Here is a 24005-nt window from a genome sequence, read left to right on the forward strand (position 1 = left end):
CCACACTGATTTTGAATATTAAAATCAAAAACATTTTAAATCTCTCTGTTACTTTTAATATTGTTTGCTTCCTAATCATGGGAAGTGTCTCAGTTGCATTTTTCATTCTCCTTAAATAATTTGCCTTGAACTCCTGTTAGACTGCAAATCCTATATTAAAGTATTCAATACACTCTCAGCTCTACAAAAAATATTCCATACATCCCATTTCCAACACAATTTATCTTAAGCCAATTTGAAAGCTCTTGTATCAAACTTGTTTCATAACCTGAAGATCCTCTAAATTGTCAATAACACATTTTACATGAGAGAGAGAAAAGCATCTGTGCAAAATATGCTATGTGACATCACTGCTGTGCCAAATATATGAAAAATTAGAAGTTCACAACGGACTTATAAAACAGATTTACTTAAATCCTCAGAGATGCTCTGTTCTCTCGGAATGGAAAAAAAACAAGCAAGAGAACATATAATGCAATACCCACATGTGTTAAATTCCAAATACAGCAATCAAATCCATGGGAAAATAAGGGCAAAAAAGGAAAAAACAAGAAAAAAAACAACACAAACAAACGAAAAACCCACTTGCACATAAGTTGCAACATAACTGTTTCAACATTGATAATACAACTGGTTTATTAAAGAAAAAAAAAAAAGAAAAAAAAACAGCCCAGCAAACAAAAGTCCCAAAACAAAACACATCTTCAAATCACAGCATTTTTTTTTTCTCAAAAATCATTTGAAAAACCAACTTAATCTGCTCTTATATCCAACCAGCAAATCTTTTCTACTTAAAGTTCTGGTTGTATGAAGAAGGCCTCGAAATATAAAAATTGCTGTTTTACATCCAAAAGTTCAAAAAATAGTCATTTGATTGGGATACATGTATACCTGATTGAATGTACACATTAGACATATATTAGTTAATTTAAATAGAAAAATTTATCCCTCAAAGTGTGTGTGCAGGTTGGGGGAGGGAGGTAAGCAAGAAGTAGTTAAATAGTAATTAAAATAGTGAATAATAACAAATAGTAATAGGTTAAATAGTGGTTAAATAGTTTTATGCCATTCAAGATGACATTAAAGTATATAAAAATCAAGGAAGTTGAGTCTAACTGTTTCTTATGAAGCAAAAGCAACAACAGACAGATTTTTAATAATTGATAGCAGATGAAAAATTGTGATTGGCAAATTCTCCAGTACATTGCACATCACTAACAAAATACGAGACATGAGCAATTTGCAGGGATTGAAAGACATCATGATAATGACTTAATAAGACTTTATCGTCCTGTTGAAAAGAAGTACCAAGCTATCAAGTACACTTGTTTGTAAGTGTAGATTGTCTAAACTATTATAGCAGTACTTAGAAATAGAAACTACAATTGCCAATAATTTAGGAGAAATATAAAAAACAGTTTTAACAGGAAAAGTTAGAGAGGACAGAGAGGGAGCTAACATATGCTGATGGATTACCACAAATTCTCTTCTTTTTTCTCTCTTTTTTAAGGATGTTACATTAGAATGAACTTTCATGCTATCATGTTGAATATTTTTTCAACATGAGAAAAAATAGACATTTACACAGCACTTTTAAGTTCTACACTTTGATGCAAACAGCATGGTCCTCTCAGTGTTTCTAAGATGAAACTAAGTTGAGAAAGAGCAAAAGTATGGTACTTTGAGGACTCTGAATCACAGAGGAAGAAATTTCAAGTGCATTTACCAAAGCCTAATGTTTCAGGTTTGCTTAGTGGCATGGCAGCTCACTTCTGCTCAAACACTAGTAATCCAGTAATATCAGTGCAATAGTTGTCTAAAAATATTCTGGAGAAAGAAATTCTATTTTGTGCACATGCCCAAGGAGTGAGCCCTATACTACTCACACCAAGGAAAAATCAAAACCATCAAGAAAGAAAAGCATGACTTCATCCACTGCTTTCTTGGAGATCAACTAATTATCTTGAATCCTACATGGTAGTTATTGCCATTGCAGCCAAGCAGAGAAGCTTCAGTAAAAATGTGTATTTTAGGAGGGGAGCATTTTATTTAAAATTGAGCCATAATGTGCTTAGTAACACTGCTGCGAGTTGCTGCCTCTAGGGAACCCAGGGGATTGCCCTCTTTGAAATGAAAGCGGTTGGGCTCAGTCTTGTCTGTGACTCTGCTCCAGGCCAAGGCACGTGCCTACCCACCACGCTTATTCCTTGCAGCTGCAAAAATATATATAATCCTGGAAGGATGCTATCAGCTGTTATTAACATTAAAAGCAGATTGCATGTCCATATCAAAGAAATAGACACCCTAATGTGGATGCTTTTAGTGTATCTTTTATGATGAATGGCTGAATTTCTGAGGAAAAAAAAAGAACAAGATAATTAATGTCCAAATACGAATATCTTCCAGTTAATTTTGATGTTTGATTAAAAGACTGCAACTTCTTCTACAGAAATGTGATGATTCAACTTATACACTTGAATAAGAAAACAGCTGCATCTACTTCCCCTTAGTGAATCCACTTCTACGTTCACAGCAAATTATATCTAAATGACCAAAAGGAAACAGAAAAAAAATAGAAATCATCTCCAAAATTTGGGCATGGCCACTTCAACAAAAGTGGGACAATGAAATGAGCAGTGAAACATGTGAAATACACAATGTCAGTGTTCCCTCTGCTCCCTATAATGCTGTATTGGAAGTCTGCAACAGTTCCAATCATCCACGATACCTTGCTGCAAAGATCGGATGGCTAAATCTGACATAATGTGGGACTGCATTATAAGCTATGGGTGTCATTAGGCCAGCCCAGAACCACAGCAAAGCCCTTCCAAGGGGTATTCATAGACCTGAGTAAAACCTTTAAAATGCACATTGGTACTCTATGCAAGAGAGCTCACAGCACATGAAAAAGGAGGGCATATGATGCTTTCAAGAGCAGAAGAGAAAGAAAGACAAAACAATTGAAATTCCAATAGAAGATAAAACAGCAAGGGAACTATGAGGAAGAAGAAGAAAGTACTAAAAAAGAAAGAAGTTTTAGAAAAGTTTTTAAGTTTTTTTTTTTTTGAAATGAACTTGAACAAAATACTTCACTTCCCCAAATTATACATTACTTTCAAATTCCGCCAATTTTTATTACGCAACAGAAAATGGAAGTCTGAATTTAAAAGGTGTGGAAATAAAACATTTCTTCTTCACTTGATAACCATTTCCAACTTTATAAACCATTTGCAACCTTTTAAACATCTGAATAGCTGCAATCAAGCACTGATGACAATTAACAGTCAATTCTTGACAATTAATAGTCAGCACGTCACAGATGGCCAAATTGGACTGTTGCATGAATGTTGCTGTGGGCAGAAGCAAGAGGAAGGTATAAGTCACTCTTGCATGGCAAATTTCATAAGCCTTTTGATCTTTGAAGAGCTGTTTTTAGAAAATATCTGTGCCATAGGATATTTTTTTTGGTCCTTCTACTCACAGTCAAAAATCCTGCAAGAAATATCTGAAGTGGAATCGTTTCCAAATAGCTGTCCACAGATATTCGTGGCAATGTCCACTGTCCCAAAGGCTCTTGCTCCTGCTGAAACGAATAGTTTTCTTCACTGCTGTATGGGAGAGGTCCAGCTGATAGAGTGGGGGGAAAAGCTTGCTGAGCACCTTGCATGGGTTGAGATACTCAGACACCCTCTTGCTAGAAAAGATGTTGGCCTCAAGGCCTTCCCATGAGAAAAGCCTACAGGCAGAGCAGCACCGATCGCTGCCTTATGGCTATGACGCCACATGCCACGTAGGCCTGGCCTGTGGTCAACCTCCTCTGAATTCAGCAGGAATATGTTTACTGGAAAGACCTGAATTCATACAAAACTTACCCCCAAGGCTCTTGCACGTGAGTCACCCAGCTCACCTGCCTGTCAAACAGCCCAGCTGCTAATCTCAGTTGTTCTCCCAGTGTATTGAGCTTCAATTCAAAGTCAATTTTAGCATAAACAAACCCTTCTAAACAAATACTCAAAATATGCTTTTATTTTACTCATGTCTCTCAAAATTGAACATAAAAACAAAAAAAGCAATAAAAAAAAAAAACAGAAGACTTCTCTCTTTAAATGTTTGATAGACTTTTTTATTGCTGAGTGAAACAGTATAAAAGCTTTTTAGTATCAAATCCTGGACATTCAGCAACTTTTGCCATGTTAATGGTTCCTGCATAATTCTTAGTTTGAGTCTCATTTTATTTTAAATAGGTCAGGAATTTGGTAATTAGCTGAGCCCTTTGTAAACCAACACCATTCGGGCAGATCAGAATCTCTACAGTTACAAGCAACATCATTTACAATCAAGCTGAAAAACAGGAGCTAGCAGGTACTACAATTTCCCATTAAACGCTTAGCTCCCCTTAGCTTTAAGAGGCTCTGTCCACATACTGAAAAGAAAGCATTTTAGGAGTATGTCATCTTTTTCCATCAAGGATTAAACATCTGCAGTAAGACATGATTAGTAACAAATCACGTGCTGCAATCCATAAGTTTCTGTGAATATCTGCATCAAGTAATAGTGCACTGAGTGACTAATATAAAGGATATAGTACAAAATATGTAAGAAGGATAATCTACTATACATATATATATATATATAAAAATATATATATTCCAGTGGTGCATAAATCAGTTGTGGTTTATTGAAGTTACCTCCATGATTACATAAAATCCAAAATACTGTCAGTACATGCTGAAATAGTTGAAGGTCAAACCTACTCCTATAACTTAAAGATGAACTGCAAAGTGCCACAAAATAAGTTACAAAAAAATTGTAAAATCCCAAATCAGTAAGTATGCCCACTTGTGTGCACATAAATATTATGAATCAGAAAGAACTATCTTTTAAAAAATGAAATGCTTAAAAAATCACCAACTAAATTCCAGCTCTGCAAGTCTGTCTTTTCCCTGCCAGAAGAAATGGGATCTGATTCTCACATCATTTATTTGGCAATTTGTCCCAGCAAAATTCAACACTGCAATCTGGGCTAATGGGTCAAGCTCTGTTCTTCATCTAGTTTATGCCTAATGCAACTCCACTGACTTTAGTACAAACATTGCTGATCTAATTATTGATTTAGAATCAGCTCAGTATCATTTAAACAGAGGGAGATAAAAGTAAGAAGTCTGTGAAAAAGTAAAAGGAAGTTATACGGGAATCAGTAAGAAGAAGAGAAGGTTAGTATTTCTACAAAATAAGACCACTTTCACACAAACTTAGCAAGTGAAAAAGAGAAGAAAAAATAATTTTTTAAAAAAGCAGACATTCTTAATATTTTTTTCTGAGGAACATCAGAACACTTTTGACATCTACTTCAAACAGAGACTATGATGAATATCCTTAACTGCTGCCATCCCTCCCCAAATTGCTACAGCATGTACAGGGTGACCATAGACACCATGGTTTCTGGGCCACCACTAGGCTTCCAGCTCTGACCTCTTTTTCTAGTGTGGGGAAGAGAACACATCTTTGGGACAGATTTGGGAGAAGGGAAGAAAACACTGCAATTTCAACTCCCCTTCCAGTGACATAGAGAAGAAATATCTTACTAAATAGTCCCAGAAGAATGCAAATGTGGATACATTTATTGAGTAATAAGGATATTCCCCAAAACTTAAGCACCGCAGGAAGAAAACACTTGGATGTGAGAGAGACTTCAGAGAATGTAAGGAACTAGTCAGGGACTAGTATTGTCAAAAAGCAAAGAGAGAGTTTGTTTTTGGAGAAAGAACAAAAATGCCAGGAAAAAAGAGAAACAATATACAGTTCTTTAGAAAGAGAAGGATGGTGTATACTGAAAATGACTGCAGCAAGAAAGAGAATATTTCAGTGGAAGAGTGTAAATGACTGAAAGTGAAAAGCAAAAATAATGAAAAGAAATCACAGAAGGGACAATGCAAGAAATATATATATATATATATTTCTTTTCATGTAAGTATTACGGTAAGGATTGAAATCAGAGCAAACCTCAAAATGCATAAAAAGACACAGTTCTCTCTCAGGCTTTTACTACTGGTTTTTGTAACTTATTTTCACCTTAAAAAAACAAACCTTTGTTTTCTATAATAATTTCCTAGATTGAAAAGATCAAAGTATAAATTCCAGACCTGACAGCAAAACAGTGCAAAAATGAAAACCCTATCTTAATGCCTAAATGTAGTCCCTGTTCTTGCAAAATCCTTGTACCTTTGCTTAGCTTTACTCATTACAGTACTCTTCTCTGGGCAGTTAAGTGAGCCTGTGAGTATATTGTCTAACAGACCAATAGTAGAGTTTGTTATTCTTGCTTTTGGCTCAGAGTGAGCATTTCAGCTTACAAACGATTTGTACACTTATCCAAACTTAAAGACTTATTATGTTGAATAAGCATGGTCTAACTGGATGAGTAGCACTGAAGCAATGGCACCGATTCAAAACCCAAAAGGACTAACGCACAGTATTACTCGCCTTCTGCATACAATGCATACTCTTCATAATCTTCCTTGCAAAGTCTATGAAACCACATACATAAATTAGCTTTGTGGGGTCAAGTCTGCAATTTACTGCTTTAGGACTTTAAACCCTATCCTGAAAATATACACAAATTTAAGTATGTGAGCACTCTCTCTGAAGCACTCACACATACACATTAAATTAGGCATATATGGAAGGGTTTTGCAGAGACAGTAACTGAATAAAAGCAACTTTGCAGTTCACCTTTGATAAATATTATTTATTTACTCAACATTTTTCCAGTTAAGGTCAAACAGGAAAAAATAGACAGAGGAGACAGTGTGACATAATTTCATCTCAATGTCATTTTGAAGACACAGTAAGAACACGGTGATAGAAAACAGTGTGATAGCTTATTTCTGGACCTTCTTGAGTTTTATAGCTGCCTCAGGGCTAGCTTTGCCCTGCTGTTGCAAAAACAGCTACAGATTTGAATGTACATCTAGAATTCTCCAAACAGAACGAATGTCTAACAGAGAAGTCCAAGGGAGGTGGCACTTCACTGGGTAAGAACACTGTCCACTCCCTAGCGTGCAGCATACAACTTCCACAAACAAGCTCAACAGCCCCTCTCTCATCTTTTCCTTATTTCATTTACCCATCCAGTGGGATCTTATGAAACAAAACAAAACCTAAAAGAAACAAAATGAAATATGAGAAATCATGCTTTAAAAAAAAATCAAAGAAAAATTAATACAAAAGATAAAACACAAATGAATACTTGACAATCAAACACATAAAGTGCATTTTAAGCATACACGAAATATTAAATAAAAAAAAACATGATTTTATGAAAAAGACAATATCTTGTGGACAAGGTTTTCATCAATTAACTAAAAATGCATAAGGTGTGTAACTCCTCTTTAGCACATCATATATTGCATTACAGCTCAATATGAATATTTTGTAGTATGTTCTAACCGTATTTTGTACACCTTATATCTGTGTGCTTAATATCCTTTGCCTGCTCCAAACAGATTGCTGCCCTTAATGATATCAGATGACTTTTCAAGAGAGGAAAAAAAAGAGTGGAACTGGGAGAAATACTAGGTGATTACCTTATTAATTGATTCGTTTCCAAATATCAGCAGAAACTTAAAATAACAACCAAAAAAGTGGCAAATTAAAACACAAGTAAAAGCTCCCAGATCATGTTTTGTTTCCAGATGAAGAGGAAACACACGTACCTATCCTTTGGATGTTACCTCGTAGTTTACAGATAACAGCTTTAAAGAAAATTATGTCTGCCCCTGTATTAAATCCAATTATCTAACTCTATATCATAAATACTTCCTAGAACAGTATTATCTTACCCAGTCTGTTGTTATCAGATGCAGCTGAGTTATTATGTACATCATTGTTGACAGTCACCATTACTTGTTCTAATGACATTTGAAGAAAAAAAAGAAGTGAGTTGCACTATGTTCCTGCAAACATAAACTTCACCAGTAGTTCTGTTTGTTTGTTTTAACCTTGCTTCATTAAGTTCAGAAAGCTTACAGAGAACTGAAAGCTTATCAACATTCCACATCGCCCCAAACAACCCAAGATGCAGGGCCAGATCTTGATTTCCCTTAAGTCAAGGGAAGTTTTGTGACCGGTTTCAAGAGAACTTGAATTTGACTGAAAGTAATTAACAATGAGTAATTCATTTACATTGCATTTCCTGTGTTTAACCTTGAGACACTCCTCGTGCTTCCACTGTGGAAGTAGGTGATGGCACATTCAGAAACTGAACATGCCAGCTTTGATCCACTGCACATTTCCAAGTAGGTGTGGGCAAAATTCCTTTTCTCTGAAACAATTGATAGGATTTAGAGCAAGATGCCAACAAAAATAAAGACTTGGCCAATCCACAGACAAAACACAGTATCAGTACAGGCACGTATCATTTCAGAACTGCCAGTCTTCTGCACACGGACTGTTTTCACTGGAGGTAAAAGCTAGACTAAAACTAAAAGTTACAGCTCAGACTATTCTAACCCTTGCTACTTCTACTGTTTCCTCTCACATACATTGAGATCTTAAGTAGAATTAATACAGGATTAGCACATTGCAGGAACATGAAATTCCCAGTGGGAGAATTCAAAACTTTATTACTGAAAATCCAAATCACCACATGGAGTATTAACATCACAGCCCTAAAAGTCTACTACAATGTTTAAGAAAAATTCATGCTTCTAGAATGTTTTGACCTTTACGATGATCTATGCATGCTGCAAACTATCTGACAGATCTACAGGTTTTATAAAGGCAACAGGCTTTTACAGGCCTTTCTATGGTATTTTCACTTGGATGTGTTTAATCTTTATCTCCCAGGTAATTCCATGAGCTATGTTTGGAAGTTAAGAGTTAAGAGAAAAAAGACAATTATCAATAGGCTTTTGGTAGTCTATAATTTAAAGCTATTGCATGTCTGCTACCTTACCTTTAAATTTGTTAAGCCATTCAGACTGACTCTTTGGGTTTCTGTTTTGTTAAATCTGTGAGTCATACATACATACATATACATACATACGTGTGTGCAAGAGTGTATATATGTATGTATGTGTATATGTATATATGCAAACATATACACACTTGGTGCATATATATGACTATATATGTGTGTAAAGGCATTATATATATTTTATACACACATTTCACACATTTTCTCTCCACAAATACAGCCAGTTACACCATGTTGTTAAAAAACACTAAAGTGAAAGCTTTCTGAGTTTGTGTCTGTTTTGTGTCTGTTACTGTGAAACCCAAATACTGTTTAAAGTCACTTCTGAATTTGCAATTGGTAAATTATTAACTGATGAACTACCACTTAGTAAACACCATTATGCAAAATACAAGTAGACCATAGATCTGCTTATATTCTTACTTGCATCAGCACGTATATTACTTCTAGTAATCCACTGCAGTGTCCAAAACCAGTACAGAAGAAGAATGAGACCTAGGACCCTGACCTGAAAAGACTACCAGAGTGAACCAGCCCACAGAGGAGTCCTGCAAGACCTATTGGAGCCATGGGAATTGATCAACATAAATGCATCTTTTAAAGGGAAAAGATTTAACAGTCTAAATCAGATTCACACATTATTTGTTCATGGACACAAAAATCCAGTTATAGCTACACAAGCACAACACAAAGACAAAAGTGACAAGGCATCCCTCATAGCAGTGACTTATCTTTTTCCTTGGGCAGAAACAATGCAACTGCTGCAACATTTTTCAGTGACTTGTTAATCTACCATAGTGTAGTTAAATTTTATTTCTAAATCTGCAATTTTCAAATCAAATTTCAATGAACACTTTCCAGTGGAATCCAAATCCTAAAAGCCGATTTACAAACAGAAGAGATGCTGCACTTCTACTAAATGCCCAAGTAGTTATAACCATTACTCTCTATGAAAGTAAGATGTATTCCTCCAATTTTATATATCTGGCAATTATTTCTTCTACTTTTCTTATGTCTTCCCTGACAAAAAAAAAGGCTTGTTTTACTATTTCAGTTTTAGTGAAGTATTCTGTGAAGAATCAAATGATGTTTCAGACTTCCACTTTAAAACAAAATAGGACAAAAATGGTATTGATTTAATTCATTGAAACACAGAAAGCAACTAATCAAAGTATGTAAAAAAGAAAAGGACACAAGTACAAATACAGAAGAATTAGCTGGTGGAAAGGTTCTCACTGGGGGATGGTGAAATAGAACAAAGAAAAGGGGCTGAAATGCATAGGAATCTTTTGTAAAAAAAAAAGATGGGTCCAAGGATATTTTTTAAAGCTAAAAAAAAAATCTACTAGTTAGAAGATGATTTGTCATGTCCTAACTGCCAAGCTGTTGACTTGTTTCTCAGAGTTTGAAAGGAATTTGTCCAGTAGGTTGAGGCAAAAATCTGTTTTGGCTCAAGCTTCCGCTGCAGCAGTGCATGCTGAGTTTATCCTTAGCTTAAAAAAAGAAAACAAACAAACAAACCCTGATGTTATGTAAGCTGCCACTCACCCTTGCAGAAAAAAGTACTCTGAAGAATAAAAATAAAACTAAATTTTGAAATAAAATTGGAAGAGAAAAAAAAAGCCATCCATCTTCCCTGTACAAGTAATGACAAAACTTCATTCATCTTTTAAGGGAACATTATGTATCTGTCTCTCTCAGATGGAAATGTCTCCAAGACAATAAAGAACATATGAAGTAGTTTAAAATATAATGTGATGATACTTCAATACTCGTATCAGCTCCTCATTCAGAGTGCTTTAAACTGAACACTGGATTCATTATTAGTCTTAAAATAAATACTATAACTGTTTTGCAATACATTATTCTGGAGACATTTGACTCCACTGGAGTCAGTAGTGAGGGTTTTTTCTCAGTCCTACAATTGGCTTTATGGAAGTACCACCGCTGGTCCTCTCATGAGCTTTGCAGATCTGTACCTCTTGTAGCAGATAATTTGTCACTTCCTAGGGCTCTATTGCTATTAGTAGCTGGATAAATTGCCTTTAAGTTCAATTCCTTTGAGCCTTTCTGTTCAACGTATTAGGTTTAATAGTCACGTGGTTCACAGAAAGTGAACCACACTTCTAATAACAACACAAACACACACAGTATAACAAGAGAATAACAACAACACACACACACAGTAAATATACCTACTGAACTAAATCTGAAAAAAAGAGCCTATCACAAATATCATCCTTCTTGAGTGTGAAGAAATTATTATTTTTTTCTTTATACTGACACATAAGAGTCTAAGCACTTAATATAATCATCAGATCAAATGCATTTCATTGACAGATTCAGAAGCATCACTGGCATGGGGGAGAATCACACACTTGTGGGCTCAGGTTCTAACAGTCACAGCCAACCTGCAACAGAGCCCTGAGAGCCTCCACCTTGGTAATTCAGCATGGGAATGGTTATAATATGATTATCTTCTGAACTTGATTGCAAGGCAAGAAGATAAACTTTATTTGTGCAAGATTCTTTTTAATCCAACGCTGTATGAAACATTATATTTTCATGACTCCTACATAAATTAGAGACTTAAAGGTGAACCCTTTTGATCATTTCAAATCTGATCTGAACTCTGCCAGACCAAACAAAAGACTTCTGTAATGATAATGATAACTTAACTGAATTGAGAACCTACCTTTTGTATTCTGCTCTCCAAATATTTCTACAGATGTCTGAAGATTTGCATAAATTCAGAGGTCATATATGTAAACCCAAGTGTTCAAAGGAAAGCACAGGCAAAACAAATATTGTGCAAGTTCCTAGGATGTTATGTCCTGTTATGCTTTCTCTCTTCACCAAGTATATATGGTTCATCCTAACAAGAATGTTACATGATGTTTGATCCACACAGAGTGTATTGAAAAAAAATGTAACTTACATTTATACTTTTTCCAGCTTTGAGTCAATCAAGTGTAAGACGACATGTACCCCTAAGCCCTTTTAACTGAAGAGAGATTTATGTGGAGAAAGTCCCAAATGCTGAGTGAAAGTGAGAAAAGTAAACAGAAGAACGATGTAGCTGTGTTACTTACAAAGATTTCTTATCAAATTTGTCAGTTTCTGATTTTAAGTAGAAAATTAAATGAAATAATTAATTCCTAGTTTGCTTCTTGGACCTCAGTCTCTGCTTTAAACATCAGTGCTCATTAACGCTTCAGTAAAATGAGGAAAAAATGTCACTGAATTCTTATTCAAAAGCAAGACGAGAAGAATGTTTATTGCACAAAGAAGAATAATTCCTGTTTCATTAGAGAAATGCTTACATGGCTGCAGAAGACAAAGATGTCCAAAGAAAATTATCCTTTTTCTTGAGGATTCTGCATGGATGAGAGCATCTTTGCAACCTAACAATTTAATGTAACATTTTCTTTTCTATTTTTAAAAAAATATTCTTTACATCTTATGAGGATCTATGATAGTATTTTTCATTCATGTCATTAAACATACTAATGATAAAAATAAAAATTTTTTTTTTCTAAAGATGGAACCTTGGATTGAAAATAAAGAAATGAAAATCTAAGAGTTAAATACAGAGACTTTGATTCACTCTACCTTATTACAGACCAAGAATTCCCATAAGAATCTGTATCTGAATTTCCCATTAGCTTTTCTTTCCTGATCAGATTTTCCAGTGACTGAATTTACTTAATAACTGTGGAAACGAAGAGACTTGACCCTCTTACTTTTTCTAGGCACATATAATACTCAGAAGATAGTGCACAATAGAATATATTAGCCTGAGAACTAATTACAGTAAACCAAAACTGAGTTTAAGTTTTCCTTTACTATTTTTAAAAATACTGCAGGATTTTAAAAAAGTTCCCTTCCAATATTACTAGTATTTCCTCTCCTGATTAAATTTATGCTGCACAAACACATAGCTTACCATTTTATGGATGCTACTACCTGACCACCTGTATGAGATTTCCAAATGGGCTTAATAAAATTTGAGCAATTAACAACATTGCTTCAGACAGCTATTTAATGGTTTAGTTTTATCTAAATTTAATGGTTTAAATCAATTTATTTAATGGTTTAGTTCATTGATCCACAAGTTCATAAAATTAGGAAGGGGGTCAAACAGAATTATATATACTTTCGTAAAGGACCCTGTAAAGCTGTTCTCAGTGGTAAAATGAGTTAGGACCATGGGACAGTAAAACTTGACCTGTCTACTCAGCATTTTAGAGACCAAAAATATTTCAGGCTAACAGTCCCCTATTTTGCCAACAATGAACACTCAATATCTTAATCTGTTTTAACTTAGTCTAATTAGGAGTTATTATTTATTCTAATTATTTTATTTCCTCATATGACACTTTGGAAGATCTGCTTATTTTCCAAGCAGCAGCAGAAAATGAAACATTTGTGCTCAGCATTCTTAAAGAGAATATACTGCATCTTTCTCAAGGAGAGTCATTACCCTCTTGTCTTCCAGCACAATATCCAACAGCCATTTCCTTTTCAATACTGCTGTTGATGCTATACTTGTTCTGCTTGCTATTGATTAGTGAGAGTCAAGGACATTAAAACCTTAAGACAAAACCACCAGCTTTCAGAGCTAGTCAATGGGTATATTTTGCACAGCTTCTAATTCAGGGACAGGTTAAAGTAAAAAGGGAGAGTGTGAATGAGCAACTGGTCAAACTAAGAAACAGAAATTTTGCAGAAACAGCAGCTTCCTATGGCATGGGACTACAAAAGAATATACCTTAAAAAGAAGCAATTTCAGAGAAAAGGGTGTAACAATTACTGTCTGCACACACATTTTAAAACCAAGATATCTGCAGGTTATTCCACACCTCTTTGGCATGAAACACTGCATGCCCAAGAGACCAATCAGTATTTCAAGGAACGTTTTCTCAAAGCTTCCTGCAAGTCCTTGAAAAGTCAAAGCAGTTAAGAAAAAAGGCTGTTTACCTTATGACATCCCTAGCACTTGTGCTTAATACACTCATCAGTATGCATGTAAAATACAGAAATTCTACTACAGAAGTGCACTTTTGACAAGTGTCAGTTTACAGCCACAAAAAAAGATCAGAGCACATGAAGGATATAGCATAATTATGTCTAAGCTCTTTGAAAAACAGAATCATTGTCAACTTGGAAACTATTCTGTTTCTCTGTGCCTGAATACTGAAAGCAAACTCTACCAAGAATTTAGCCTATTTAATTCCAAAGATCAATAGATATTCCATATATGGCATTTTTGACTAGAACTGGCAAGAAATAATGTTGTTTCTTCTAGTATAATAACAAAAGGGATGGAATAGTATCATATATATTCATTTATAATGAGATTATTCTGCTAACGATTGCCTTCCAATAATACCTATGCCTTTGATCATTGTAGTTGTTACTGAAGAGTTCTCCAGCATCCTTCCAGTGACATTTTACCTTGAATGTGTGTAGCCCGAGTACTTCTTGTAAGACACATATGCTAATCACTGACTGCATCTAGTAAAACAATTCTGTTCTTTTTACTTTATTAATCTCTGCCACCTTCCCTTACAACAGTTATTGTTCATACACTTCCAGCTTAAATCTTCCTTAAAAAAAAAATCTGTGCTAGACAAATTCAAATGAGTAATATGGCCAAAGGCAGGGATATTAGACTGAAAGCAAGGAAGCAAGAGCCACACCCCAGCTAGCCTAGTCACCTATTTGGCCCATGAATACAACTTCACCTTTTGTGTGCATTTACTTTTCAGCATTAAAAATGTATATCTCCCCCCAAATCTTTAACTAGCTCTTACCATAAATCCAACTGTCACAGCACAGGGAGGAGACAACTTAGTATCTTTCACTAAACCACATCCAAATGAGTCCTTCCCCATAACACCAAAGGTGATTTGAGGGAGAAGGATAAGGTGCAGGATATCTCCTCGTGAAGCCCATCCCAACACGGGACATGCATTCTGCAGGCAGCCTGAGGTATCTACACCTAAGTCCTACACCTCTACAAAAGCTCCAGGGACAACTTCCCAGATATTGCAGTTACTTGAGATGATTACACTGAAGACACTGCTCGGCTGGAAAAAAAACCTGTGATTACTCCCAAACACAGAAGGTGGATAATATTTTAAAGAGAAAATATCACACAGCTTGGAACTAAATAAAGCAGTCCAAACTCCTGAAGAACAACCCCGTCGAGACAAAGTAAAAACAATGTGCACTTACTTCAGGCAGTCCTTGATTTGCTTTATTTTGTTCCCAGTTTTATACACACATGGGCACAAAATGGATCTCAGTTCAAAGAAATGCACCTCACATAGCACAACTAGGTAATGGAGAAGGCAAAAGTTGTTGCAAATATACCTTGGGAAAAAAAAAAAAAAAAAAAAAAAAAAGCTCCCACTCTATTTTATACCTAAAAATGTTACCTTGTCCTACACCTCCTATGTCAGAAGTAAACACATATATTTAACAGGCAAAGTGTATTTAAATTACAGCCAAAAGCCTGATCAAAGACAAAAGAACTTTTTTATATGAAAAAGGAAACAGTTTTACTAAACAATACAATGTAATTAGAATCTTAATTAACCTGAAATAAATTAGAGATTTGAGTCTATAATGGATACCATATTCAGATGCTTAATGCCATAACTGCTAGAGAAGGTTATTAGCAAGTAAATGAGTTAGGCTCTTTTCCTATTTGAAACTGTGTTCCCACAACTGGAGATGCTGCATTCCTCATTGGCATGCTTTGGCACACTGTATGGATCCTATTTGGATCCTATATATCTGCCACCATTGATGCACCATAAACATTGATTTCTGAGCTGTTTGAAAAGCAACAGAAATAATCATTCCTTCTCTCCGTAAGTGTGAAGCAAGCTTTGAAATGAAATTCCAAAGATTTCCATAAAATCCCAAAGAACTCATGAAACAGCTTTGAAGGGGCAAAACCAGGCAAGGAATAGAGCTATTCTTGGCTATTCCTGTTGCACTGCTGATCTGTGCCTCCTGAATTTCCCAATTTCCAAGGGAAAAAAAAAAAGTGCTATAGCCTTAGTAAGGTCAAAAAATGGTTGCAGTGATGAAGAGAGACTGATGCTGGCGACATCCATCCCTCCACACCCAAGACAATACTGAAGAAACACAGAGTCCTCAGCCTGTGTAGTCATTATAAATCCCTTTGCATTTCCAGTGAATAAACAGCCACATCCACATGTATGGCCATGGCTTGAGAAAGCACATATGATGTTCCATCTTTTTCATCCACAACTATTTCATCTACATTAATCTAGGTACTGTTCTGGGTTAAGGTAAATAGCACTCTTCCAGACAATGTCAGGAAGACAGAATGTCAGAACAATGTCAGAACCTTATCAGGATAAGGTTCAAAGAATAGCCTGAGTTATGACCACACACACCCCACACACAGTATGGATTATGCCACTCTATCTGAAGGAAGGTAGAAAAAAGAGTTTTAAATATATATACAAAATAATTCTCTGACCCTAGTAGGAAAGGTATGTACTCTGGTACTCTCTGCTTTATTAGTATCCCCACAGCTTCAAACGCTGATAGCTGTTTTGCCCCAGAAGCAAGTGAATCGATACAGTATTTGCAAATCACACATTATTTCTGTTTTCCAAGGAGGATACTTCACAGTTAATACCAAATTGAATTATTTTCGAAATAATTGAATTATTACTTAAAGTTAAATGAAATGGAAGGAGTGAGACCGTTATATGAACTCTACTAATGTGACTTGTTGAAATTTTTTCAAAATAATTACACTTATCTTGTTAATGTATGACAGAAAAGTCTGGTATCAGGCCAATTCTAATTATTTAGATTTGGTTCCACAAGACAGCATTCACAGATCAGAAAGCAATTTTTGACATTCTGTCTAAAAAATATATTGATATCTACAAGTATTTGAGAACTCCTTTGATTTTAGGCCTACATGGACTGAAAAGATGATGAATGAGAATACATTAAGGAAAAAAATAATAATAATAAAAAAACACAGAAAATGCCTCCCTGAAAGCAGTCTAAACATGATATTTGGGATTTTTCCCCAGGTCTAAAGCTGGCCTTGCTTATAACACATAGATTCCCACTAAACAATGGATTTCTACAGCAAATTTAATTCTCATACTGTTAGTTACTCCATCCCAATTTATCAAGTATTTCAACAAAATATCATATTTTTCAAGTGTTGGTAAAATCTCTGACATTCAAAAAAAAATCCAGATTCGTAAAGGAACCCAAAATGCATCACTTCTTTTTCAAAAATTTGACTGTATATGTATTTTATTTACCAAAAAAAGTGTGTAGGTATATACACAAGTATATGACGGATATATATGCACATACACATATACATATATACATATACATATACAGTTTGCATAACCATACACACACATATAAATAGATCCTGGAAATAAAATTGAAAACAAGTGTAGTATGTTAGAATTACTTTGGTTCTAAGAGGAAAAAAAATCAACAAATTCACTTAGTGTGTATATATATATTTATATAAATATATATATAGAAACAACATATTATTGTTTTTTATAGGTTAGGAGTCTGAACAGCTTTATCATCTCACCTTCATTATCGCAGTCTTGCAATGAAAGCCATATTTGATCTACCAGACCAACTCCTTTTACTTCACCATGAACTGGAATGGAATGCATTGTCATTAATGCAATGTCAGGGGTTTGGTTTGCAATCGTCAAGTCTACTCTTCTTTCACATTTACATTACCAATTGCTTTATCTTCCTAGTTTTCGGGACAGAAATCCTCTATTGTGATAATCTACTGTGATATTTCTAGACTGTTCCCAGTTTGTATTTTTCAAGTTGTGTAGCTGTATTATGAGAACAGCTGTCACTATTAAATATATTTTGGATTAATTGATATTGAATTAAACTAGACACATTCTTCATATGTGTTTTAGAGCTACAGAGAGCTAGCACAACTTAATAATGTTTAGGAAACAATTTCAGTATTATGCTTTACAATTAGTACTGATGAGAAAGTCTCTAGCCACTGGTTCAGTCCTTCTTCAGTATATATCCCTGGCTTCCAAAAATAAACCTTACTTTTGGACAGCTCTTGCAGAAGTCAAGGGTCAATCCTTGGTAATACCGCATGAAGATTTTTTTTTTTGCCTGGTGTTTATGGACTTTGTTTGGGGTTTTAACTTTTTGTCGAGGGTCATACACAGAACAAAAACTTCACTAACAGTAAATTCAGTAATTCACTGCATTAAAGAATCCTCAGAAGAGCTGACATCAAAGCAGTTTGTTCAGCACCTGCCCCTACTGCTTACTCCCAGTATTAGAATCAACCTTTAACCAGCTGTATTTCTTACAACTTCTCCAAGTGGCCAAACATTATGTTCCCTTACTGCTCTTGTAACGCAGGTGGTACTAATGCAGCATAACAACTGGTCTCCCCTTCTCCTTTAGACTGTGGTAGTTCAAAATGAGGAGTCTCTGAGACTATAAATAGAAGACTTCTAAATTCAAGTCTCTATCTTAATCTCTCAGACACCCAATCTTTGTAATTATAAAATACTTTTCATCACTGGAAAATATGAACTTAGTAGGGGCAAACAGAAAAACTATAAATAAAATCATAACAACTTGTTTCAACTGCTATTTCTCACATGTAGCCAGTAGATTCAAACACACATTATGAATTCAGTGTAGGGCCAAACGTCTGAAAATAAATAACAAGTACAAGGTAATGCCAGCAAAATAGCAAGGCTCAATATCACCCATGTACTTATATTGCTCAAAAAATTGTGTAACTACACATACAAACGAACATTCCCTCCAATGGACTTCAGAAGATTGAGTCACCGCACAGCTTTTTCCTTGAAAACCACATTAACATTAAGGTCTTGGTCCCACACAGAAAAGCAATAGAAATAGATTTTCAATTTCCAGCATTTTATGAACAGCATAAAATCAATATGGTATGTATAACACTGATTTCAGCCATATAAAATAAAACATTTGTAGAACGAGTAAAGTGAACAGAGTACATTCTTTGACAGGTTAAGGATTATGTCCCACAGCAAATTTGGATCCATAGTGTTCAACAGGCACGATTAACTGTTTTCTTAAAGTTCTACAACAAAGCTGATCTCCAGAAGCTCCCTTTTGAATTGATTAGGGAAATTCAGAATTGTGTCACACTACAGACTTTTATACTGTCTGAATTTCCTACAGAACAGGAGAAGGAAGAGATAATGACTTAAATTTTACTTGCTGTTCTTCAGACAACATAGAAACTATGTTGGAACAACCTTTTCAGCTACTACGAACACATCCAGCTCACTCCACCCAAGCCAACAGTTCTTAAACATCACTTTTAAACTACAGAATTTAGTTGTTCAAAAGTAGATCCTGTCCAACAATGTGATGCCTACAGGAAAATTGAGAAAAGAAAGAAAAGCCTCCCTTGCCTCTCATCAGACTATCTAATCTGTATTTTAGAAGCCTGCTCAGAAAGGAAATGCTTGGCTGAGAGAATAATCCAATAAGACTCTGAACAAAATTATAATTAAGATACTCTTCTGTATTTGTGGGTGACTGCTTATGTTATTTCTCGAAATGGGAAAGCTATTTTACAGAGAGAAAGATTTCCACTCCCATCAGTGGAACATTGTTTCTCTTCCTGCAATTAAAATACTGAATCTGGGACTCCCCTTAGAATTCACAATACAACTTCAGGAAGTGAGGTTAGTTATTCAGTATGGGACAAATTTACTTAGTCTAAACTGAACCAGTTTCCAAGCAAGAAAAAATAATAATTAACTATTTTTTTTGCATATCCTTTTTTGTTCTGGAAAACAAATGCAAAAATACAATATGAAGGACTACGGTCACCATGCACTGAAAACACTCTGTCTCTCCCTGAAATACCATTTTATCAAAGTTAACCCAATTTTACAAATTTTACAAAATCAGGATCTCAGAGAGGTATCCTAAAATTGTTTCAAGTCAGAATACCCTTTTCAGTTCATAACATGGCAACAGGATTACTGGGAATGGGAAGTAAGGGGAAAAGCCCCTTTCATGACCTCCAATCAGTGTGACCCAAAGACATCCACCAGCACAGCTCTCATGCACTTGGTTTAGGGCTGAGCCCTGTACTGGAATAATATGCCTGACTACACTGAAAGTTATTGATGACAACCTTAATTAAATAAGTAATTAAATCCTCCAAAATACTTATATGATGGGAAGGAAAGGTTATGGGAAGGACAGAGACCAAGCATCTGTTGTGACCTTGAAAGAAAAGTATTGATTGGATTTTGTCTTGTGAAAGGAAAGAGAGGAAACTGAAACCCACCTTCTTGAATCATTAATGAACACCCACAGCAGGCTCCTAATTCCAATTTTATAAGCATCCAAATGACTTTCTTCAGGCCTCCTCAGAAGTAGCATGTTTACAAACTATTCATAAAAAGGAACTGCAAATTCTCTCAGACAAGAAGTATGTCTAGGAAGAAACTCCAAAAGTTTCTGTTTTTGTTTACTCTAGACCGTTTATATTATATATTTATTACTGTGTGCAACATAATAGAGCACTGGCTATTGATTGCCAGTGCCACTACCTGAGCTTTCATTAGTACCCACAACATAGAATAACACTTTCAATTCATTGGATCTTTTTAATGACTGAAAGGCCTTTGAACTTACTTTTCATGATGAATATCCTTTTTTTCATTCTTAAAAGAAGAAAAAAACTCTTCATAAAATTAAACAATATAAAATTATGTGAACAGTGATAATTTATACATAAGAAAATCCTAAGTAACTCGTATTCTGTGTCACTGAAGCAGTAAATGGAGGAGGAAAGGCAGAGCAGGGAGTGGAAAAGCAACCAACAGACATGATGTGGGAAGATGTATGACAATTTTCTAATTTATCTTACATTTCTCGTCATAATTTTTTTTACATCTCCTTTTCTAAAAATTATCTCCAATGGCTTTCCTTTTTATAGGGCCAAATATCAATGCTACTTACTTCAACACAAAGAAAGCATCTTCTTTCAACTTGGGTCATATAGCAGTCCTACTGTAAATCACTCTTTAGCTATTAACTTACTTTTATAAATAAGCAATACTTTAAATTACAGAACTGCTCTTCTTATTAAACAAAAAACACCTTTGCTAAACAAATCAACCATGTTAAAAGATTTTTTTAATGCAATCAAAGCAAGAAAACTAGAAGAAACAAATATATTAAGATATTGTATAATACTAAGATATATATACGAATATATATCTTGTGTCTACATCTTGTATAACAAGATATCTACATAAAAGAGTGCTCAGTGGTACCAAGCCTGTGACTGTATGTTCACACACATAAGAACTGGGCTATTTTAAAAGTCTGCCTGATTTAAGTCTCCCTTCCACACTCCTCTTCATTTCTACTTTCTAGAGATTAGAAATCTTCCTTTAAAAAACACTGATTTAAGTAACTGACATGACACCTTTTATCCTCTCTTTTTCATGGACAATGTAGTAACATCGACAGAGGTGAGAATTACTACTACTGGTATCAAATTCAGGTGCTTTCTATAGTAACAGGATATCAAAAACCATTACAGCAGTGCTGCCACTTCTATACTTAATGATTCATGAATTCACACAGTGAGATGAAATACTAACCGTGATCTTAAAATGAAACACAGAAGTCATTAAAAATTCTATACTGCAAGTATAAAAAAGAAAAGTTAAAAAAAAAAAAAAATCCCTTCTGGCCTAAATTCTGAAATGTGTAACAGTTCCACTTATCATGAAAATGTATATGTTTGTACCTTAGTGAAAAAAAGGCCATATAAATAAAGATCAAAAGATCACAGGTAAAGAAAAGCAAACTAACGAATAATAAGCACATTCATTTAAGTCAGGGAGATCATTTGTGGATTACAGACTACACATCACAGAAAATTGAAAACTTACACTGTAACAAGCCCAGACACCAATGTATCCTACATATTAGGTCAAATCTGCAGTTTTAGCATACAATAATTTGAGTGAGATTCCTGGGATGGACAGCTTTATATCAGAAACTGGTGCTATTTGGACAGTGAAGACTCCTTCATAATGTTCTTGCTCAGTTTGTCTTTTCCACCTACATTTGTCTAATCCAGAAAGCAAAGGCAATGAACAATCAGATGATTAATTATCATGAACTGGGCAGTGAATAATTCAGTATTCACTGGTCTGTATGAACAGTGATCTCATTTTCTGTTAAAATCAAAACTGTTATGAAAATATCTTGTTCCCTATGTATTTCAAAGACACCATAACCCCCCCTACTTTTGGTTATACTGTTTTGCTCAGTTCCATGGCTCCTGTAAAGAGTTTACACAAAATCAAGGAGGAATAAAATGCAGTGAAGCATTTCTCTAGAAAAAAAAAACAGTTTACAATATTTGTTATTTCTTCTACTGCCACTTAAATTTAGAGAAGATCTGTAATGGTTTTTATAATGCAAGCTGCACACATTCCTATACACAAGTCTATACTGCTGGAATGTGGAAATTTACAGAGCAAGAGCAAAATTCTGCTCTTTGCACGGTCTACAAATACAGTGTATGTAGAGCTGATCACATTGCTTATCCTGTACTGACATGAAACTCCCATTTCCAGCAGTGGCAATCCTGCGCTGAGAAAGCAATAGGATGTTGCAGTCAGACCAAGGAGAAGATTGCTCTCACCGTTGGCTGAAGCCTGCAATGCCATGAGCATGAGACAATTCACCTTTCTTTTGACTTAGGAGCTGACCCACAGTTCTAATTAGCTGTTTCTCTGAGTAAAATTATTTGCATACGGATGGGTAGGAGACCTCTCATTTTTCACTTCAATTATGATTTTAAATGTACATGTTGCAATAGTCACCATATTCCTTGGGGCATCCAAGTTACTAGGAATAAAGCTGGCTGCTGTTCATATTTGTTACTGTATTATTCTTTGATGTGTTCACATCCAGTCTTGTGACCAGATGTGAATAGCACAGGTCAAATTAAGTAAGACTTTGTGTACAGGGGTGTCCTGCCTAGTGGCCAGGCTGACTGCTGCTGTGCTGTTCACAGAGCTTTGCGGAATTAACTTCCTCAACCAGTTTTAGCACAAGAAGCCCATTCCTTGGTCCTGTCTGATCTTCTGTGCCAATGGTCTTGACTAAGTTCATCCTAAGTTGCAGTTTAAATGTTTTGTTGTTGATGCTGTTGTTTTGATTTTGTTTTTCAAGCAGATCACAGGTGTGTAGGAATTGCTCACTTCACGGACACCAAATGGCACAACATAAGATAAATGAGTGCACAGGCACTGTTGCTTCCAGGTCATGAGAGCTGATACTCTCATTGGCTCTTGATCCTCCCTCTTTGCCCCTTTCTTTCACCAGACAGGGTTGTCCATCTCTTGTGTTTCACTCATTTTCTTCATGTTTCTTTTGCTCCTGTCTGCTATGGCGGGGTCCATCCTTGCAAAGCCAGGTTTGGATCTCCCGTGCTGTCCAAGGTGCCGAACTCATGAGAAGGACCTACACTGCTTCTGCATCTTCCAGCCTTTCAGCTGACCTTAGTCAATATAACCCTGACACACAACCACACTTCATATTAGCCTTAAGTAACTAATCATTCACCTTCAATGCTATGAGTTCTACATGACTCATGATTTAGACCTCTCCAAGACACCCAAACTGACACATTCTTTTTCTTTAAAATTTGATTTTTAAAACCTTACCATCAATCTCTGTAAGACAAAAATAAAACATAAATTTCTTTTCAGGCTAAGGAACAAAGTGATGCTCATGGAGACAATCTCCATCCACCTGCACTACTTTTGAAGATAGATCCACACAAAGAAAGATCTAAAAAAGATTGTTTTGCAAAACTGCAAAAACAAATCTCTTCATTTTGGCTGTAGGAATCATTCAATATCATGCAACACTCATTTCAATTTATGTTTGTTATGTT

General features: G+C 35.3%; 1 protein-coding gene across 3 annotated transcripts in view; it reads right to left on the reverse strand.

Annotated features, from left to right (window-relative positions):
• NTRK2 (neurotrophic receptor tyrosine kinase 2) overlaps window positions 1-24005 on the reverse strand; it is a 184191-nt gene that overhangs the window by 97133 nt on the left and 63053 nt on the right. Inside the window, exons 12-14 of one of the 3 annotated variants that reach the window (XM_088535246.1) lie at window positions 17604-17675; window positions 7842-7910; window positions 6785-7160 (exon numbers count right to left, since the gene is read on the reverse strand). The exons of 1 other annotated variant lie outside the window; for it this stretch is intronic. In XM_088535246.1, the coding sequence (XP_088391372.1) occupies window positions 7123-7160; window positions 7842-7910; window positions 17604-17675 (179 nt within the window). In that variant the 3' untranslated portion in view covers window positions 6785-7122. Of the gene's footprint in view, window positions 1-6784; window positions 7161-7841; window positions 7911-17603; window positions 17676-24005 lie in introns of those variants that run through there. One more of the 3 variants, XM_088535247.1, reaches the window with a different exon arrangement.

The sequence above is a fragment of the Tinamus guttatus genome, unplaced genomic scaffold, assembly GCF_059628265.1.
Source record: "Tinamus guttatus ecotype Peru unplaced genomic scaffold, ASM5962826v1 Tinamus_guttatus_pri_ptg000620l, whole genome shotgun sequence".
In the NCBI taxonomy this organism is placed as follows: domain Eukaryota; kingdom Metazoa; phylum Chordata; class Aves; order Tinamiformes; family Tinamidae; genus Tinamus; species Tinamus guttatus.